The sequence below is a fragment of the Chanodichthys erythropterus genome, chromosome 16 (assembly GCF_024489055.1).
Source record: "Chanodichthys erythropterus isolate Z2021 chromosome 16, ASM2448905v1, whole genome shotgun sequence".
Classification (NCBI taxonomy): domain Eukaryota; kingdom Metazoa; phylum Chordata; class Actinopteri; order Cypriniformes; family Xenocyprididae; genus Chanodichthys; species Chanodichthys erythropterus.
The window spans coordinates 36,047,634-36,066,533 of NC_090236.1; the positions used below are offsets into that span (position 1 = coordinate 36,047,634).

The 18,900-nt window shown below is 36.1% G+C and overlaps 2 protein-coding genes across 2 annotated transcripts; one reads left to right on the forward strand and one right to left on the reverse strand.

Moving 5' to 3' along the window:
* The first annotated feature begins 4,874 nt into the window (after positions 1–4,874).
* Positions 4,875–11,247, forward strand: rabgap1l2 (RAB GTPase activating protein 1-like 2). The gene is made up of 8 exons (XM_067362533.1): positions 4,875–5,070; positions 6,659–6,727; positions 6,859–6,969; positions 7,061–7,165; positions 7,242–7,325; positions 7,404–7,475; positions 7,598–7,789; positions 11,029–11,247. The coding sequence occupies exons 1-8, from the start codon at positions 4,960–4,962 to the stop codon at positions 11,245–11,247; spliced, it is 963 nt and encodes a 320-aa protein (XP_067218634.1). The 5' UTR covers positions 4,875–4,959.
* Positions 11,248–12,410: 1,163 nt separating this feature from the next.
* Positions 12,411–15,906, reverse strand: LOC137002703 (interferon-induced protein 44-like). Its single transcript, XM_067362532.1, has 8 exons — positions 15,840–15,906; positions 14,112–14,598; positions 13,969–14,020; positions 13,652–13,847; positions 13,388–13,540; positions 13,034–13,205; positions 12,701–12,801; positions 12,411–12,612 (listed from the first exon to the last, which is right to left on the reverse strand). The coding sequence occupies exons 2-8, from the start codon at positions 14,590–14,592 to the stop codon at positions 12,427–12,429; spliced, it is 1,341 nt and encodes a 446-aa protein (XP_067218633.1). The 5' UTR covers positions 14,593–14,598; positions 15,840–15,906; the 3' UTR covers positions 12,411–12,426.
* Between the last annotated feature and the right edge of the window lie 2,994 nt (positions 15,907–18,900).

An 18,900-nucleotide genomic window follows, 5' to 3' on the forward strand; every position in this document is an offset into this window, starting at 1 on the left:
GCATAGGGAGCAATGACATTTCCTCTCTCAAGATCCATTAATGTAGTAAAAACATATTTAAATCAGTTCATGTGAGTACAGTGGTTCAATATTAATATTATAAAGCGACGAGAATATTTTTGGTGCACCAAAAAAACAAAATAACGACTTATTTAGTGATGGCAGATTTCAAAACACTGCTTCAGGAAGCTTCGGATCATAATGAATCAGTGTGTCGAATCATGATTCAGATCGCGTGTCAAACTGCAAACAGCTGAAATCACGTGACTTTGGCGCTCCGAACCGCTGATTCGATACACTGATTCATTTATGATCCGAAGCTTCCTGAAGCAGTGTTTTGAAATCGGCCATCACTATATAAGTCGTTATTTTGTTTTTTTGGTGCACCAAAAATATTCTTGTCGCTTTATAATATTAATATTGAACCACTGTACTAACATGAACTGATTTAAATATGTTTTTAGTACATAAATGGATCTTGAGAGAGGAAAGGTCCCTATGGAGGCCTCACTGAGCTATCGGATTTCAACTAAAATATCTTAATTTGTGTTCTGAAGATGAACGAAGGTCTTACGAGTGTGGAACGACATGAGGGTGAGTAATTAATGACAGAATTTTCATTTTTGGGTGAACTAACCCTTTAAGTGCAGTTGCTGATATCTCCAATGTCATATAATTTCCAGATTTATACACAACAGCTTCAGAAATCTTCTTGAGGCAAAGTCACTGAGAGAAAATGACTGGAAAATAGTAAAAACATTTCATTATTTTTGTCGAAATGATACTTATGAACAATAATTTCCTTTGCAAACGTGTTTGTGTAAATGATTATATTTTCTCACATACTTGTTTCAGTAGCCATTGGTTTATGAATTGTGCATTCTGATGTCTATCTTCACACTTAAGCACTCTTTGTTATTAACTGGATCACATTACGAATCACAGGATGGCACTTCTGTTTTACATGTGAATAGTTTTTGTCAAAAATTGGAAGAAAAAAAAAAGCAAAAATCTGGAAGTATATCAGTCTATGGTTTAAAATACTGAAGAAAAAGAGTAGCTTATTGTACACATATTTCACAGAATGCTTTTGAATATAAATGAAGCATTTATAAATGCCTGTAGACTTTTATAAAATTGGTCAAATGTGATCAGAGTAATAAAAGCCATTTCACATCTATAAAATACATGTACATAAAGATCAAATTATTTCAATGATTGAAATGTTTCCTGTCGAGTCTCTCTACATATTTGTATCTTAAAACTGACTGCTTCTGTTTCCTTTAATTATGTTTTTCTTCCATATTCCTGTTAATGTTGCTATATTCTAGCTGTTTTTGATAATGGGAAACTATGAAAAAGACAAAACATTTTACTCCCCCCCCCCCCCCCCCCAAAAGTTGTACAGTCCATATTGACCTTTTGTGACAACATGCCCCAATGGCAGGTCATGGGGTATTTTCATAATGGAAACTGAGCTTTGCAGCAAAATTTAATTTAAACAGTAAAATAATTATGGAAAACAAGACAATTCTAAAAGTTAAAACACAAATTACCATTGATTTAAATTAGAATCTACTTAATTCATAATAAATACATTTAAAAGTTCTGTCATTAATTCTCTCGGATTTCATCAAAAATATCTTAATTTGTGTTCTGAAGATGAGCGAAGGTCTTACAGCTGTGGAACGACATGAGGGTAAGTAATTAATGACAGAATTTTCATTTTTGGGTGAACTAACCCTTTAAGAGGGTTGTGAACCAAATTTTTAATACCAACACACACACTAACATTCAAAAGTTTGGGGTCAAACAAGATATTTAATTCTTTTGAATTCTCTTGTTCAAGTAAAAATACAGTCAATATTTTAAAATTGTGAAATTACATTACATTTTAAAAGATTTTCATTTACTTAATTAGTAATTTGAAATGTAATTTATTTCTGTGATGCAAACAGGGCCGGGTTTAGGGGGGGGGGGGATTGGGGGGGATGGGGGGGGCTAGGAGGAGCAATGCCCCCCCCCCAGATTTCTCTTGTGCCCCTCCAACATCCCCAGGATACTATTTTTTTTGTGATAGCACACAAAATGTAAAAATAAACACTAAATTAAACACTAACTTTTGCACACCTTATCTGATCACTTCTCAAGACGGCCATTGACGATCACATGAGCAGATAACATGCAGCTCCTTCAAATGCGCGCTAGTTTCTATTTAAACATGCACACACCGTTAATACATTGCTACACGATCATGGAACACTTGGAAATTTAGCTTGGAATTTTAAAAATGTGATTTCCAAGTCATGAAAAATCTTGAAAATGAATAAATTAAAAACTAAAATAAATATAGATGTAACTATTCTAGTAAAATATAAAATAGTTTTGCTCAGTTATGTTCGCTCTAAAATATTCTATCAGCATAGTAGCCTATTATTTGATGTGATAACACCTTTCAGAATCTGCAAAATATCAATAATTTAAAAAATAAATAAGTGAGATTAAAAATTGTTTTTTCATTTTGGTACTGCAACAAAAATGTATTATTATGAGATGTTTACATGTAGCCCACAATATATAATAACGGCCTATACACAAATTAAGCAGTTCAAAAGTTTACATACACTTAATTTATTCTCAGTAGTGCGTGTACTGAGAATAAATTACTTATAAATTACTTGTACTTATCTTGTACTTTTCTTTATGATAAGTCCCATGTTTGGGACTCTTCTCATACCCAACTGTTACAAATGGTGGAAACATTTACTGATACTCCAGAAGGAAACAATGCATTAAAATTCAGGGGGTATAAACATTTGCACAGGATGGTTGGGGGGTAAATTGTTTTTATTTTGTCTTCTAGAAAGTGTTTTATGAAGCTTTTGTAGGACAGAACTAAAAAAAAGTAGATCTTTAAATAAAATAAGAACTTCCAGTCATCCTGTTCATAGGTTTACAACCCACTGGCTCTCTTATTGTGTTGTGTTGTCTTGGGAATCAGTGAATGTTTGCAGCTTTTGATCATCCAGGTAACAACACACACCATTAAGAATCAAGCATATAGACTTTTGAACTGGAAATTTTGTGTAAATTCAGTTATTATTATGTCTTGTGGTTTTTATTTTTATATAGCTAATAACTGAGCACAACTCTATAGAAATGATCCAAAAATATAGGGGGGAAAAAACATGAAAAAGGAAAGAATCATGCAACCAGGTCTTCTTATGGTTTAAATTTCTTCAAAGGGACCTATGAATCATAAATCATGCTGCCCCAACAAGTTTTCGAAATGCCCCCCAAGTCACGCAATCCTAGAACCGGGCCTGGATGCTAAGCTGAATTTTCTCCATCACTCCAGTCTTCAGTGTCACATGATCCTTCAGAAATCATTCTAATACTCTGATTTGCTGCTCAAGAAACATTTCTTATTATTATAAATTTGGAGAACTGTAGCTCAAACTGGCGCTATAGCAATCCCAAGGTCGTGGGTTTGATTCTCAGGGAAAGCCAGAACTGATCAAATATCTGCATGACATGAAGTTTTTCAGGGTTCTTTGATGAATGGAAAGTTGAAAAGAACAGCAGTTATTTGAAATATAATTGTCACTTTTGATCAATTTAATGCATCCTTGCTGAATAAAAGTATTTCTTTTAAAAACATACGACACCAAGCTTCTAAACGGTAGTGTATATAAAACCACTGCTTGAGGAAACACACACTTGTGTCATTTTGACAAAATCAAAATCAGCATTTTCTTTCACTTTGATATTTAAAAGCACTCAAAATACTTCACCGATATGGGAGTGTCAAGCAGGGCTGGGACTGCATTCTATCAGTGTATTGTGTTAAACGACTTGAAGGACCAGTTTAAGATCTTGTTAAGCAAACAGCTGTTGCATGCATCTCATTTCCATTGCAGTTCAGCAACTGTAAAAGAATTTCACTCTCAGCATGATGAAGCTTTCCACTGACTCACTATGAGTTTTCAGCCATAATAAGCAGCACACTTAGCAAATGGAGGTGAAAGCCACTCCCACCTCACAGCGAATGTGCTCTGGAGAGAGATGGGCGTTTGTTTGTTTGTTTCGCAGGATCATGACGAAACCTGAAGACTGAGGCGGCGCCTCCTCCAATACCTTTGAACACTGTGACACTTGCTGTTTGTCTTTATTGCTCTCTTCTCCTCCCTTCTTTCAATTACTTATAACATCCTCCCCCAGTTTTGTTCACATTCCCCTTCTCTTTCTTTCTCCACAACAGATTAGCTCTGCATTACAGACAAAGAAGAAAAAGTTGGTTTTATAAGAAACTAGTGCTTTTAACCATCACCTTTTGACCATTTTGATTAATAATACCTGCATTATGCCTCTCAGAAGCTGCAGTGAGATGTGAAAAACAGCAGTTCTCGGCCTCCATCAATCCCAATGAACATATATAAGCAGCTTAAGCAATGGAGGAATGTACTGGCACCCCAGCTAACCACAGTGTTTTTGTGTGAGGGGCGACCTGAAGGATTACAGCAAGAATTTCAATTTCACAGTCTTTAGCCCTGAGCTTGAACCCAGAGTCAGGCTAGCAAACTCCAAACGACGGCGGTAAAAATATCTGTTCTGGAACCTACTTGTGTTGCATTCATAATTTTAATGACATTTAACTGGGTTCTGCTTCAGCAAAGTGTGGAAATAATTAGTATTGGCTGCTGGATTGTGGAATGATTCTGTGAGGCAGTTGGAAGGCCATGGTGTTTTGATACCTGCTTATTAGGTAAGAGAAGAACCACAGGACAAAGGTGGACTGAAATGAAACTCCTCCCATAGTCTTAAGGGCAGGGCTTGCATTGAGACAAGACAGATATAGACTGCTGCCTGTCAAACCTGTTGTCATTTCTGATTTCTCCAGACAAGTTCAGTTGCCTACTCTGTATTGTGAGATCACTTGTGTTCAACTCAACTGCCAAAATGATGGAAGAAGTGTCTATCTCTGTTGCTTATGATGCCCACATTATTGACCAAATGTCAGAGGAGGAGATCCTGGCTAGTCTAGTGGTGGAGTCTCTACCGAAACAAGTGGTAAGATCAGCACCCTTGGACCTCATGTTTGTCACATGTTGATTTAAAGCTGGCATGCTGGAATTTTTAAAGGAGTAGCACAACAGCATGGGTCACTTTATTTATTGATAATTTATTTTAAAACGTTAACTCCTTTGTGCTTATAAACAAATATTATATACAACGTTATAATATATATACACATGTATATATATATATATATATATATATATATATATATATATATATATATATATATATATATATATATATATATATATATATATATATATATATATATAACTTTCATGCCTTTTAGCTTTTGTGATATGATATGATCTTAAAGTTATATAAATATTTGAAGTGGATCAAAAAAGTTCATCAAAGTTGTCCTAAGAAGAAGGTTTTAGGACAACTTTGATGAAAGGTTTTGATCATTTCAAATGTTGACTACATTACTTTCATGCCTTTAAGATTTTGTGCACCTGCATGATCTGAAAGTTAAATATATAATTGAATGGTGGCCAAAAATATTAGAATGGTAAGATTTTTTTATGTTTTTAAAAGAAATCTCTTCTGCTCACCAAGGCTTCATTTATTTGATCCAAAATACAGCAAAAACAGTGATATTGTGAAATATTTTTACAATTTAAAATAACTGTTTTCTATTTGAATATATTTTAAAATGCAATTTATTTCTGTGTTGGTAAAGCTGAATTTTCAGCATCATTACTTCAGTCTTCAGTGATGCTTCAGAAATCATTTTAATATGCTGATTTGATGCTTAAGAAACATTTCTTATTATCAGTGTTGAAAACAGTTGTGTACAAAAAAAAATTCAGGATTATTTGATGAACAAAAAGTTCAAAAGAACAGCATTTATCTGAAATACAAAGCTTTTTCAACATTATAAAAGTCTATACTGTCACTTTTGATCAATTTAACGCATCCTTGCTGAAATAAGTATTAGTAAAAGTATTAATTTCTTTACAAAAAAAAACTCTTACTGACCCCAAACTTTTGAACGGTAGTGACAAAAGCTTTATATTTCAGCAGCAAATCAGCATATTTGAGTGATTTCTGAAGGATCATGTGACACTGAAGACTGAGGAGTAATGATGCTGGAAATTCAGCTTTGCCAACTGCATTTTAAAATATATTCAAAAAGTAAACAGCTATTTTAAATTGTAAAAATATTTCACAATATCACTGTTTTTACTATTTGGATCAAATAAATGAAGCCTTGGTGAGCAGAAGAGACTTCTTTTAAAACATTAAACAATCTTACCGTTTTAATCATTTTGAACACCACTGTAATTATATATATATATATATATATATATATATATATATATATATATATATATATATATATATATATATATATATATATATATATATATAATAAATGTAAAAAAATCATAAAAATTGATAATTTTGAAATTGAAATAATGATAAAATTGCAAGAAATAATGTAAATATCATTCCTGCAACTATGAATTTATTATATAACCAGTAGGCCTATTTATAAGATGTTACATTCTTTTCATGCCTTTAAGATTTGCATACCTGATATGATTTGAAAGTTTCTGAATCTTCTTTTTAAAAGGTGCCATCTAAAAAGCCAAAATTAAGAGATAACCAACTGCAGCAAGAAGACCCACTTGACAAGTACGAGGTAAGAGATGACACCCTGACGAAAACAAAAACCTTCTTCGCAACAATCACAACAACAAAAAGCTCTTGCATCATTTAAACTATGCGAAAATTGCATAATCATGCACTGAATACTTCAAATTTTCCTTCCAGAGAGAAAACCGTAAGCTTCAGGAAACCAGTTTGCGTCTGGAGCAGGAAAATGATGACCTTGCACAAAAACTTGTCACCAGCAAGATTGCGCTGAGGAATGCTTTAGATCAGGTCTGTCAAATTATTACCAGTTGTCATGCATATGCAACATTTTCTGTTTTATATGCCGTGCATGTTTAGATAGCTCTGGTGTGTTTTTCAGACTGAGGACCAGGTGGATGAATTAACCAAGGAGCTTTTAAAAACCAAACAGCTTCTGAAGATTACAGAGGAGGAGAAAAGGGGAAAGGAGGAGGAGGCTTCACAGGTACTTTAACATCACTGTGTTTGAACAGTCTGAGCTCATGCTCTGCCCTTGTCTAAAGTATTGATGTGTTCGACAGCTGAAAGAGATGTTTAGGAGAGAGCTGGACAAAGCAGAAGCAGACATTAAGAGATCAAACAACATCATCGCTGACTACAAACAGGTAAACATTCAATTACACATTCAATAAACATTGTTGCATTTGATGGCAACATTCAGCCCATTTTCTTGCGTCTTTTAGATTTGCTCCCAACTGAACACTAAACTTGAACACCAGAAAGCTCAAGCAGACAAAGAGCTGGCAGTTATCAAGGTAAGAAACAAACTGACCTCAGTGCAGCTTGACCTTAACTATCAGTTTTACTGTAGTATCATGTTTCTCCTAAAAAAGTCTCTTTTCTCATATATACTGTATGATATATTACATTACTTCAGAGCAAGATGCTGGAGTGTGAGCGGTGCAGACACATCTTTAGCATGGATGGATCAATTCAGCTGTGCTCTGAGAGTGAAGATACCTCTGCTCAGGAGGAAGTGAAGGCCTCTCTCAGAGAACAGGTCCAAGAGTTAGAGAGAGAGCTAGTCCAGACCAAGCTACAAATGGTGGAATCCAAATGCAAGATTCAAGTAAGACATAAAATCAATAATAGAAGTGGTCTAAATATTAAAACATGTACATATATCTTCTGTGAAAGTCTCAGCGTCCTCCTGCCGGTCAACATATGTATTTCCATACCTCCGTGCACCCGCAGACATCACACGTCATAAGCGCGGCAAGGAAACAGCAGAAAATAAGCTCTGTGTTTAACAAAGGGTTATGACACTTACACGTTTTGTCTATCTAGATAATCTTTACAAGTTAACACAACATTTATAGATTTTGAAGCCTAAATAAAGTCATCAGATATAAAAGGCTAACAGTAGGCTTTAAACGGACTACAGCACACCATGGTCGCGGATCAACGTCGTCACCACCAAGCTTCCTCAAACTGTATTTAGAAAACAACTCTATTTAAAAACATGCTCGCTGATTATGATCTGTGCTGTTATGAGTACTTATCCACTTTTTCACAAGAAATGCTGTCCAAATGTCCCGTTTTTAATGATGACGTCTAAAGTCCCCGCCAAAGGAAGAATACCCTTTTAGCAATTTGTTAGCAACCGCCGATTTTAAGACACAGTAAAAGTTTAAAAATCACAAGTGGGTTATAACTGGTGTGTTTTATGTCATAGATCAAAACGTGAAAGTATTTAGAGGCTTTGTTAACCACAGACCTTATTTCAGGCGATTTAGCAAAAACCCATTCAAAAAACCCATAGACTTTAACGGCGTTGGAACCGGAAGTCCTAAAATGCTAACTCGCTTCCGGGTTTTGCCTACAAAAACGCGTCATCCCTGTCGACGTCACTTTCCCGCCGAAAACGCGCTCCCTCAGCTGGACTGAATGGCAAAAGAAACTGCTGCGTGCGTGACTGGATTTAGTAGAGGAAACTGCGAAAATGCGAGTAAAACTAACGAATTACACTAAAGGTTGGAATTGAATGTGTTCCTTACAACTTGTCAAATAAAACTAATCCATAGATATCGACATGCAGCCTGGAGTTGTGTTTAAGGACATTTATATGTGCCTGATTTCGACGGTGGGGAAATACATAAAGCAAATCTGCATGTGAATATCTTATATAACTACAATATAGGTAGGTTTAAATCCGAGTAATCACTTATATCAATGTTATATCGTCATATTGTCCAGCCCTAAAACATATATATAGTTTTATAGTATAGTTTTTGTCAGTGTTATTTATTTAAAAACACAATTATGCAGAATATAAGATCAAAAATATTTAATTGATGAGTTGTCAACATAATATATAACAATATAATATATACAGTATGATTTTACCTCAAAATCCAACATTTTGACACAAAATGATAAATGCAAATCCATGTTTCTCTGCCTGGAGTTCAGATGTTTCTATGAATTGCAGTGATCCATTTGCTTTTTTCTGTTGCTTTCTGATTTAAAAAAAAAAAAAATATATATATATATATATATATATATATATATATATATATATATATATATATATATATATATATATATATATATATATATGTTTTGTGTCAAAACTATTTGTACAGTCAATCACAAAGCTCTTTCCCGTTTTGGATGTGTTTTGTGTGTTTTTCGCGACATTCACGCTGAAAACCAATGCTGCTGCTCAGTCTTTTGCCACTCAGTGGACGTGACCGCAGCCGTAACGGTCGACGGTGACATCACGTGCATACCCTCTATAGACCCTTTTCACATTTCCAGGTTTCTCTGAAGCGGAAATCGTCATAATTGGGTAAAATTGTGAATGACAGACTTCATTAAATATATTTTTGTGTTTCCATTTGCACAAATAGCAAAAGAAAAACTCAACAATAGTGTTTTCACAACTTTCAAAAAGAGTAAAAAAAAAAAACAGAGTCATTAACAGCATTCAGAAGAGAGAAAGATGTCATTTTTACTGTCACTCCCACAGCTGCTGTATTACAAACACCCTCACAGCAGCGTTAACTAGATTTTTGTAATACTCAAAACTAGCCCAAAACAAGCTCAGTTGCATTTCAGTGGGGGTCCCCTGGTAAAAATCGCATTCCATAGGGTAAAATATGTGTTTTTGGCGGGGTTCCCCTAGTAAAATTAGCATTTCAAGGGTTAAATATCATGTTATTTGGGGTCACTTCAACCCGTGGACATGAAAAATAACCCGTGGCGACAGTGTTAAAGTAGCCCAATTCTGAAGGAGGCGTGGTTTTGGAGATACTCCCAAGGGAGGGTGGGGTCTCATGCTTTCAAAGCTAGCTTTCTATTGCTAGCCTTTTCGGAATTGCATACCCTACCTTTAAAAACTTCAAGTTGTATAAATTAACATTTGTCCATTGTTGAGTCATGTTATTCGCAATAAATGAACTAGAGTACATTTATAAATTAACGAATGCTGTTAAAATGGTTGTTCATTGTTCATGATACTTAATGCGTTAATGAACTGAAGCTTATTATTAGTTCACCCAAAAATGAAAATTCTGCCATTAAGTACTCACCCTCATATTGTTCCACACCCGTAAGACCTTCAATCATCTTCAGAACACAAATTAAGATATTTTTGATGAAATACGAGGGGTATATGACTTGTCAGACAGCAATTTAACCAACACTTTCAAGGTCCAGAAAGGTACTAAAGACATTGTTAAAACAGTCAACATGACTGCAGTGGTTCAACTTTAACGTTATGAAGTGACAAGAATACTTTTTGTGCGCAAAAACAAAACAAAAATAACGACTTTATTCAACAATATCTTCTCTTCCGTCACTATCCTTAGGTAGTTGCCGCAGTAAGCACAGTGAAGGCTTAGTGTTTACGTCTGAATGCCGGCTCAGTATTGGCCAAAGTTGATCACGTGATCAGCATGACACATGCTGTGATGCTGACGCAGGAGCCGGCCAATAATGAGTCGGCGTTCTGACGTACAACCTGGAAGCGCTGGACGAAAACAACATATGAGAATGACATGGAAGAGAAGACAATATTTATATATAAGTCATTATTTTTGTTGTTTTTTGCGCACAAAAGTATTCTCGTCACTTTATAACATCAAGGTTGAACCACTGCAGTCACGTCGACTATTTTAACAATGTCTTTAGTACCTTTTAAGTGGTAATAATGTTGGATTTCATGCTCACAGATTTCATCAAAAATGTGTTATATTGCTGTCTATGCACGAGTCATATACCTCTCAGATTTCATTTTTTGGGTCTTGTTAATGATTTTAAGTAGATACTTTTATGCTGAAAACAGTATCTCATTTTCATCTTAAGGAGTTGGAGCACCAAAATGCAGTTGTGACGACTGAACTTCAGGCTGCTAAGAACACATGGCTCAGAAAAACTCTGGGCTCTTTCAGGACAGTTGCCAGTGGCCATCAGAACTCCTCTCAACCAGATTCTGCCTGGAGCCCCACAAATAACCCCCATTCCAGCTGGGTCACCAGAAGGCTCTCCTGGGCCCATCGAGAAGGGAGAGCGGCCAAAGTATGAAAAGGAGTAGCATAGGCCTACTAGTGGAGAAGAAAAGTATTTCATGAGAGCACTCCTGAAGTGATGAGAAGGCTATTCTCTCAGACCTTTGGGCCAGTGATATAAACATCGTCACAATGTTATGACTGAGTCTTAAGAACTAGTCTGACCAACTAGCAGCTAGCCAAGGGGTGATCTGAAAAGTCAAATTAGACCAATTTATCTTACTTTAAAAAAGTTATGATCAGTCTTAAAAATATATATATACATGACTAACTTTTAAGACAAATCTAAGCAGTTTATGCAACTAGCCACAGAGGACAATATCCACCTTATTTTTAACGCAAAATCAAATTTGATGTGTCTGGCTCCTGGTGTCATCCACTTCCAGATATTTTTAGCTGTACAAAACAGGTGCTCGATATTGCAAACTGGTGTTTCTTATTCCATATTATTTTAATGTATTGTTGTAATTATAAACACATTGGTTTCTAGCACTTTTTTTTTATTCTTCTAGTTATATACATATAGTGGTTAATGAACCAGAAGTCTTGCACATTTACATAAAATAGCTTACTTGTGCATTGCAAAATAAGGTGGATAGATCTGTATGGTTGTAAACACTGGGAATGAGAGGATTTTTTAAAGAATGGCTGATAGCAGGAAGAAATATCTGCACATCTAGAGATGAGTGTAACATATCAGTTGCTCTTAAGGCAATCTCACATGAAGAATATGAAGTTTTTGTATTACTGTGAGTTTAAGCATACACTGCAAACTGTGTTTTGCGAGTTAACCTAAATATTATGCTTCTAAATGAACTGGTTTTCATTTAATTTCATTAAATCAACCTAACTACATTAGGTTGGTAATTTTTAAGGTTTAGAACAAGTACAAACAATTGATTGTTGGTACTGTACAATGTGAATGTATTTCTTTCATTATCTTCAACAACAAATAAACTTCATGAGACCTTTAATAAGACCTTTATTTCAATTCTAAACCACAGATTGTTCTCTCAAACTGAGAATAAAGCTTTGAATATTAGACATGTGGTTGCATGTTTTGGATCACAAATAGTTTGCATGTTCAGAGAACAGCAGAAATGTCAGTGGACCTTACGCAAACAGACGAAAACAATAGGAATGTGTGTGTAAACAAAGAGGTTATTTGCTAATACTAATATACATCCAGAACCTTCTACTCAGACTTCTCCTCTGGACAGTAAAGATCATCAAAATAGCCCTCAGCGGCTCTGAGTATCTGAACAACAGCGTTGAGAAGCAGTATGTCAGTTTGAGGATCTATTTCCAGTTCTTGGCAGTAGTTTTTCACCGGGATCACAGCAGACAGAGAGACTCCAAGCTGAGCGCTCACCTCCTGCACCTGTCACAAAACAGTTCATCAGAAATACAAGATGTAAAACAAAACAGTACAGAATACTGACTATAAAGTCATATAAATTCATTTGTACCATTTTGTTGATATAGTAGCTCTGGTAGACATTTTTCAGGTCTTCCGCCACTAAGGGACAGGCTTCATCCACCTTAGTCAGCAGAACCAGCTGAGGAACACCTGAAGTACAGAACAACACCTTCAGTGCTATCAGATCCCAGAGATCATTATCCTATGGGTGAGGTAGCCCTAAAGATTTATGCTAGTTGTACAATCAAACTCCACAAGAGGTTCTCTTGAGAAAGGGACTTAACCTCAGGTTGCTTGAGGCTGTAAATCGAATATTCTATTATGTAAATGACAAAATACACTGATGTCACTAGAAATTATTTCATCATTGTTAGTCACTCACCCAGCTGGTTGGTCTTCCTTCGAAAAACTGCTAACTTGTCGATCATTTTGTCTGAGAGGAGCTTGACCTTGCAGGTGTCAATCACATACACCACACAGTGAATCTTGTCCTTGAAGCCTGGAGATTTACAGAAATGAGAGGAGTCTTGCTGTATCGGCATTGATGGGTTAAACTAAGAAGAAGAAAAAAACATGTACAATATCTTTAATCATTAAGATGTGAAACTGAAAATACTGAATAAAAAATTAAAGCATATTGTAATGTCCATCTTTTTTATTCCTGTAATGGCTAGTAAAACATCTGCCACACCTACTGCAGTAACTATTATGTTAACCTTTTACCTAAAGTTCTCACCTGATACCTGTCTTGAATGTGACCCTTCAAAATACTGGCGAAATCCTCTACATCCAGACCGCTGTTCAAACCCTCCTCCAGACCCATCGAGTCACACATAGTGAAGGGAACATGGCTGACACCGCTGCCTGGCTTTATGTTGTAGGTACGGAACTGCATGGCACACATTTTTACCAATTATTTTTAATGCATATAGAAATTTTGTACAACTAATCACAATACTTCACACTAAATATCAGAGGTGTAATCAAGGTATATTTCTACCTGAGTAGTCAAACTGGTTCCAGCAGTGCCAGTGTTGGCCTGGATGCTCACATAACCCTTGAACACAGAGTTGATTGAGTTGAAGAAGCTTGATTTCCCAGCTCCAACAGGACCCACCAGTAGAATCCGAGCCTGTTTAACTGAGCTAACAGAAGGCTTCCAGCCCGAGATGATGCTCAAGAGCGCCTTCCTTCTCCTAAAAACATTATTATCAGAAACATTTTGTAAAAGACAATGATCTTAAAATAAAGGCAAAAGACCAAATTAACATCTTAATTGTTTTTATGAAGACACTGAATTTGGTTTGCTTCACTCACTCAGAGTTCCACTGCACATTTCTCCACGGTTTCTCCATGAGTCCTCCACAATCTGGTGACAATCCAAACCAGAGTAAGCCAGGTATTCACACAATTACTGAAAGTGCACTATTCTCTCAGCAATTATCTGAAATATTACAAACCTTCAACTCTGTACACCTCACATTCTGTCAGCTGTAAGTCATTCCCATGCATCTGCTGTGGGTCGAATTTGTATACAGATGATGTATTACAGTAGACGGTGGCTGTGTTATTGTAAAGAAACACTAAAGAATCAAAGTATGGACCACTGTCAGTGAAAGCATACTGGGGATTTCCACTGAACACACGGAGAGGATCTTCTTTAACCTCTTTGTCATTAAAGCTGAAGAGAAAAGCTTTGTCATCCACAACATTTCCGCCTGTTTGACCATAATCTTTGCTGGTAAAAGCTCCAAAAACATATCCAGACTTATTGTAAGCTACAACAACAGTCGGTCCCTGCTTGTTACACTTTTGGTGAAATGTATTGATATTGTAGCCATGCACACTGGCTTTGAACAGCAGGCTGAGGTTGGCATTGTTGACCAATGAGCAGAGCTTCTTCTCCTGACATTTTTTCAAGCTGGATGTGATGGTGCTCATAATGATCTGAAAAACATTCAACCAACATTTTTAAAGCATGCTGTTATAATAGTAAAAAGTAAAAGTATTTTAAAAGTATTTTGAATATTTTGTAAAAAAAATAAAATAAATAATAATAATAATAATAATAATAATAAATATATATATATATATATATATATATATATATATATATATATATATATATATATATATATATATATATATATATATATGATCTTGCAATGAATGAAATGATCTTGCAAAAAAACATTATGAAAGCAGCTCACGTTGGAAAAAATCGTCACAGTCGCCTGCTTTCTTTTGATTGGTTGCAAGAGATTAGGCTACTTTCGTTTTTACGGAAACGAAACTTGCAATGCGTTTGCACAACCGCAATTTTTATTATAAAAAAACAACAACAAAAACAATATTTTTTTATTATATTTACTTTAGAAATATGATATATGCTTGTTCTCTAAAATGCTTGGCAGATACAGCAGATATTTTGTTGTAAATAATAATAATAAAAAAATAATCAAAATTATACACATGAATAATGCTTTATGCAGATGGCGCTCAAGATTTTCCCTAATAAAAATGAGTAAAACATCCTCATTTCTGTCCTCCTGTCAAAATAAGTCAAACAACACCAATTTCTTAAATGTTTTGAGCCTTAAAATAATTACAATTAATGTCTGTGAAATCATTGTAAAGAAATAAGCATCCGAACTTAAATGTAACCTCACAATGAATTTAAACTCTTAGGCAGTAGCCTAACTCAAAATACATTATACACATAGAAACCCAATTTTTCAATACACAAGCGTAGCCAGAACTTTACCGAGCCCAGGTAAATTTCATATCTGACAGTTGGAGGGAACAATAAACATATGTCTCAAGAGCAATTTTTGAATGTGAAAAAAACGTTTTCTTAAAAAACATTTATTGCAATAGTTTAAGTTGTTTACAACCAAGTCACCAAAATACGATGAATACACATTGATCAAAACCCAGCACACAACAGTAAATCTATTAACCTTATTATTACAGTTCACACATATATCTTATCTTATAGCTTATCACACATTATAATCGCTAACATAGCGGACTCACGGAAAAAATACATCAGTTATCTTTTTTTTTTTTTTTTTTTTTTTTTTTTTTTTGTGTGTGTGTTATGGCTAAACATCGTCTGTAGCTATTAAAGAGAAAATAATTACTTCATCCGACGTTTTTGAATAAAATAGCATTGACAGCCTACTTACTGGAGGTCCTCAACTAACGTTACTGTCTGAAGAACTGTAACTGTTCTCTCTCTCTCTCTCTCTCTTTTTTTTTTTTTTTTGTAACTATTCTCTCCCGCTGCCGCATTTGTGTGAAGGTGACGTGCGCGGTGGACCAAACCACTGTGAGGCACGGGTGAGGTGACCCAAATGTTTCTAAACTTAGGACTTCCTGTCCTGACCTCGGCTCGGACAAACACTCTTTAATGTCCCGCTGGCTGACAGTAGTGTTTCAGTCAGCTCCATACGTTAATAATGCACACAAATAATGCGCAGCTAATGTTTTAACAGTTTTAACGTGTTGGACTCAAATATAAAGAAATGCAGTCAGTGCTTAACTCAAGGAGTTAAGTAAAGCAGTGGGAGGCTACAGAAGGGCCAGGGTGGCACTGGCCCACCCAGATTGATGGCTGGCCCACCCAATCAAAGGTGCCAGAATATTTTGTTTTATTTCCAGACACTAGTTTTTTATGCATTATCATAGGTTTACAACATGAAAGAAACAAATGCTTGAGAAACACACAGCTACAAAAATTGGAGAAAAAATCAGTCAACTGAAGGGTCAGGAGCCCAACTAAAGCAAGCGCTTACCTCCTTAACGGTGACATTTATAAATTTTGATAAAACATCAACACCACCTTAAGAAGATTTGTATGAAAAAAACAAAGTCAGAGTGGTTTGTAATAAGTGAAGATGCAGAGATCTAGAGAGATCTGTTAGTGTTTAATGTTTCTGTTATCTGAGTTTTGTGAGGTCACCATGCTGGAGAGTAGAGCCTGTGCTTCAGTCAGTGATGATCCAGAAACACTGATGTTCTGTTGCATGTTGCTTTATTTGAAGTAAATAACTGTGTAGTTGCTGATGCAGTGATACATTAGTTAATGACTTACTGTAAGATATTTGCCTTTTAAAGAAAAGGTTTCATAATATTAGCGCAGGAATTACCTGTAAAGTATTTTTTGTTTGTTTTTTGTAGATATTTAAGATAAATTAGTTTTAGTTTGAACAAACTTTTTTTAGTCAATTCAGCTCTAATTTTCAATTAAATTTTTTTTGACAAGGGCAGCAGGGACGTTCTGAGAACATTTCCAAATAAAGTATGGTTCCCTAAACATTCAGAGAACGTCTTGAATGTTCCCTGAAGATCCTCCAAATAATGTTCTCCAAACCCTAAAAAAACCATCTCTGAATGTTCTGGGAACATTACTAGGCAACGTCCTTAACACCAGAGGGGATGTTCTGAGAATGTTCTGGGCACATAAAATTTCTAGAGGGGGAAACCACCTGGCGAGGCTTGTATCCTAAGGAATCACTGAGTTCCATCGCAATCCAAGTGTGCTCTCTAAAAGATCTGGACTCTTTTGGAATACCCATAACTCACTGCTTTGTGACCTTGCTTCTGATGGAAGGTGCTCAATGTCTTCTGGTTTGTTGCTCGCCCATTGGCGAAGATCAAACCATCCAGTAAGCAATTGCCATAGACCATGTACAACAGCTCTGGCCTTTTCAGTTGATTGTGCACTTGATTGTGCACACAAAAGTGAGTACACCCCTCACATTTTAGCAACCATTTTAGTATATCTTTTCAAGGGACAATACTGTAGAAATGAAACTTGGATATGTTTTAGAGTACTTAATGTGCTACTTTTATAGCAGTATAGATTTACTGTCCTCTGAAAATAACTCAACATACAGCCATTATTGTCAAAATAGCTGGCAACAAAAGTGAGTAAACTCTATTCATCATGTTCATGTTTATGTCTGCTTGACCTTACCATACAAATGTGTGTATCTTGTATTAGAGCAGTTAAAATTTCATAGTTTGAGTACAATTCTCTCTCAGCTTGTCAGTGCTCAGACCATACGCCGCACACTGCAACAAGTCGGTTTGCAAGGCCGCCATCCCAGAAGGAAGCTTCTTCTGAATCTGGCTCACAAGAAAGCCTGCAAACAGATTGCTGAAGACAACCTGTCCAAGAGCATTACTGGAACCATGTCCTGTGGTCTGATGAAACTAAGATAAACTTGTTTGGCTCAGATGGTGTCCAGCATGAGTGGTGACGCCCTGGTGAGGAGTACCAAGAGGATCCCACCAACAACCTGTGCAGCTCTGGTGAATTCCATGCCCCAGAGGATTAAGGCAGTGCTAAATAACAATGGTGCTCACACAAAATGTTGACACTTTGGACACAGTTTTGACATCTTTACTTAGGGTGTACTCACTTTTGTTGCCAGTTAGACAAAAATGGCTGTATGTTGAGTTATTTTGGAGGACAGTAAATACAAGCTGCACATTGACTACTCTAAAATAGGCTATATACAATTTTCATTTCTATAGAATTGTCCCTTAAGAACATATAATAAAATGGTTGCTGAAATGTGAGGGGTGTACCCACTTTTGTGAGATACTGTATAACACAACAACAACGAAAGGTAGCACTTGCCACTCATAAATATTTGGCTGCTCAGTCCTTCGCATGTTTCTCCAGAGGAAGTGCAAGATCGTCTTGTCATCTGGCAGTAGGCGAACTTGGTGAAACATACCTTTCACATCTCTACTTACAGCCACGGTATGCTGTCTGAACTGAAGCAGAACTCCAAGCAAAGATGGACAAAGTATGGGACCATGAATAAGGTGTTCATTTAATGATTGACCCTGATACTGGAAAGCACAGTTAAACACAATCCTGTCTTTGCCATTGTGTTTCACCATATGGTGAGGAATGTACCAGAATTCAGTGGATTTCTCAGCTTCCTGAAGGGAGATTTCTGCCACGTGGCCAGCCTGTTCTAAATTGTCCGTCTCAGTGCAGTATGCTTCAGAGAGGTTTGGGTCTTTGGCGAGTCTCCGTTCAGGGCTGCGAAGACATGCCAGTACTGCTACCTTTGGGGCTTTCAGGGTGACAGCATTCGGTCTTCTGAGCAAAGGAGTGGCATATTGTAGAATGCCATCTACCTCTACCCTAGTAGTGCGGGATTGGAGTAGTGTGAGAGCGTGCTGGTCCTCTTTGGAATGAGTGACTGTTGTTTCGTTAATGTAAGG

Excerpts from the sequence above, each read along its gene's own strand:
- LOC137002703 (XM_067362532.1), bottom strand. The coding sequence starts at position 14,592 with ATGAGCACCATCACATCCAGCTTGAAAAAATGTCAGGAGAAGAAGCTC. Across the intron at positions 14,021-14,111 it reads TGAGGTGTACAGAGTTGAAG|ATTGTGGAGGACTCATGGAG; the intron begins GTTTGTAATATT and ends GATTGTCACCAG. Across the intron at positions 12,802-13,033 it reads AAGGAAGACCAACCAGCTGG|GTGTTCCTCAGCTGGTTCTG; the intron begins GTGAGTGACTAA and ends TCTGTACTTCAG.
- rabgap1l2 (XM_067362533.1), top strand. The coding sequence starts at position 4,960 with ATGATGGAAGAAGTGTCTATCTCTGTTGCTTATGATGCCCACATTATT. Across the intron at positions 7,326-7,403 it reads TCATCGCTGACTACAAACAG|ATTTGCTCCCAACTGAACAC; the intron begins GTAAACATTCAA and ends TGCGTCTTTTAG. Across the intron at positions 7,476-7,597 it reads AAGAGCTGGCAGTTATCAAG|AGCAAGATGCTGGAGTGTGA; the intron begins GTAAGAAACAAA and ends ACATTACTTCAG.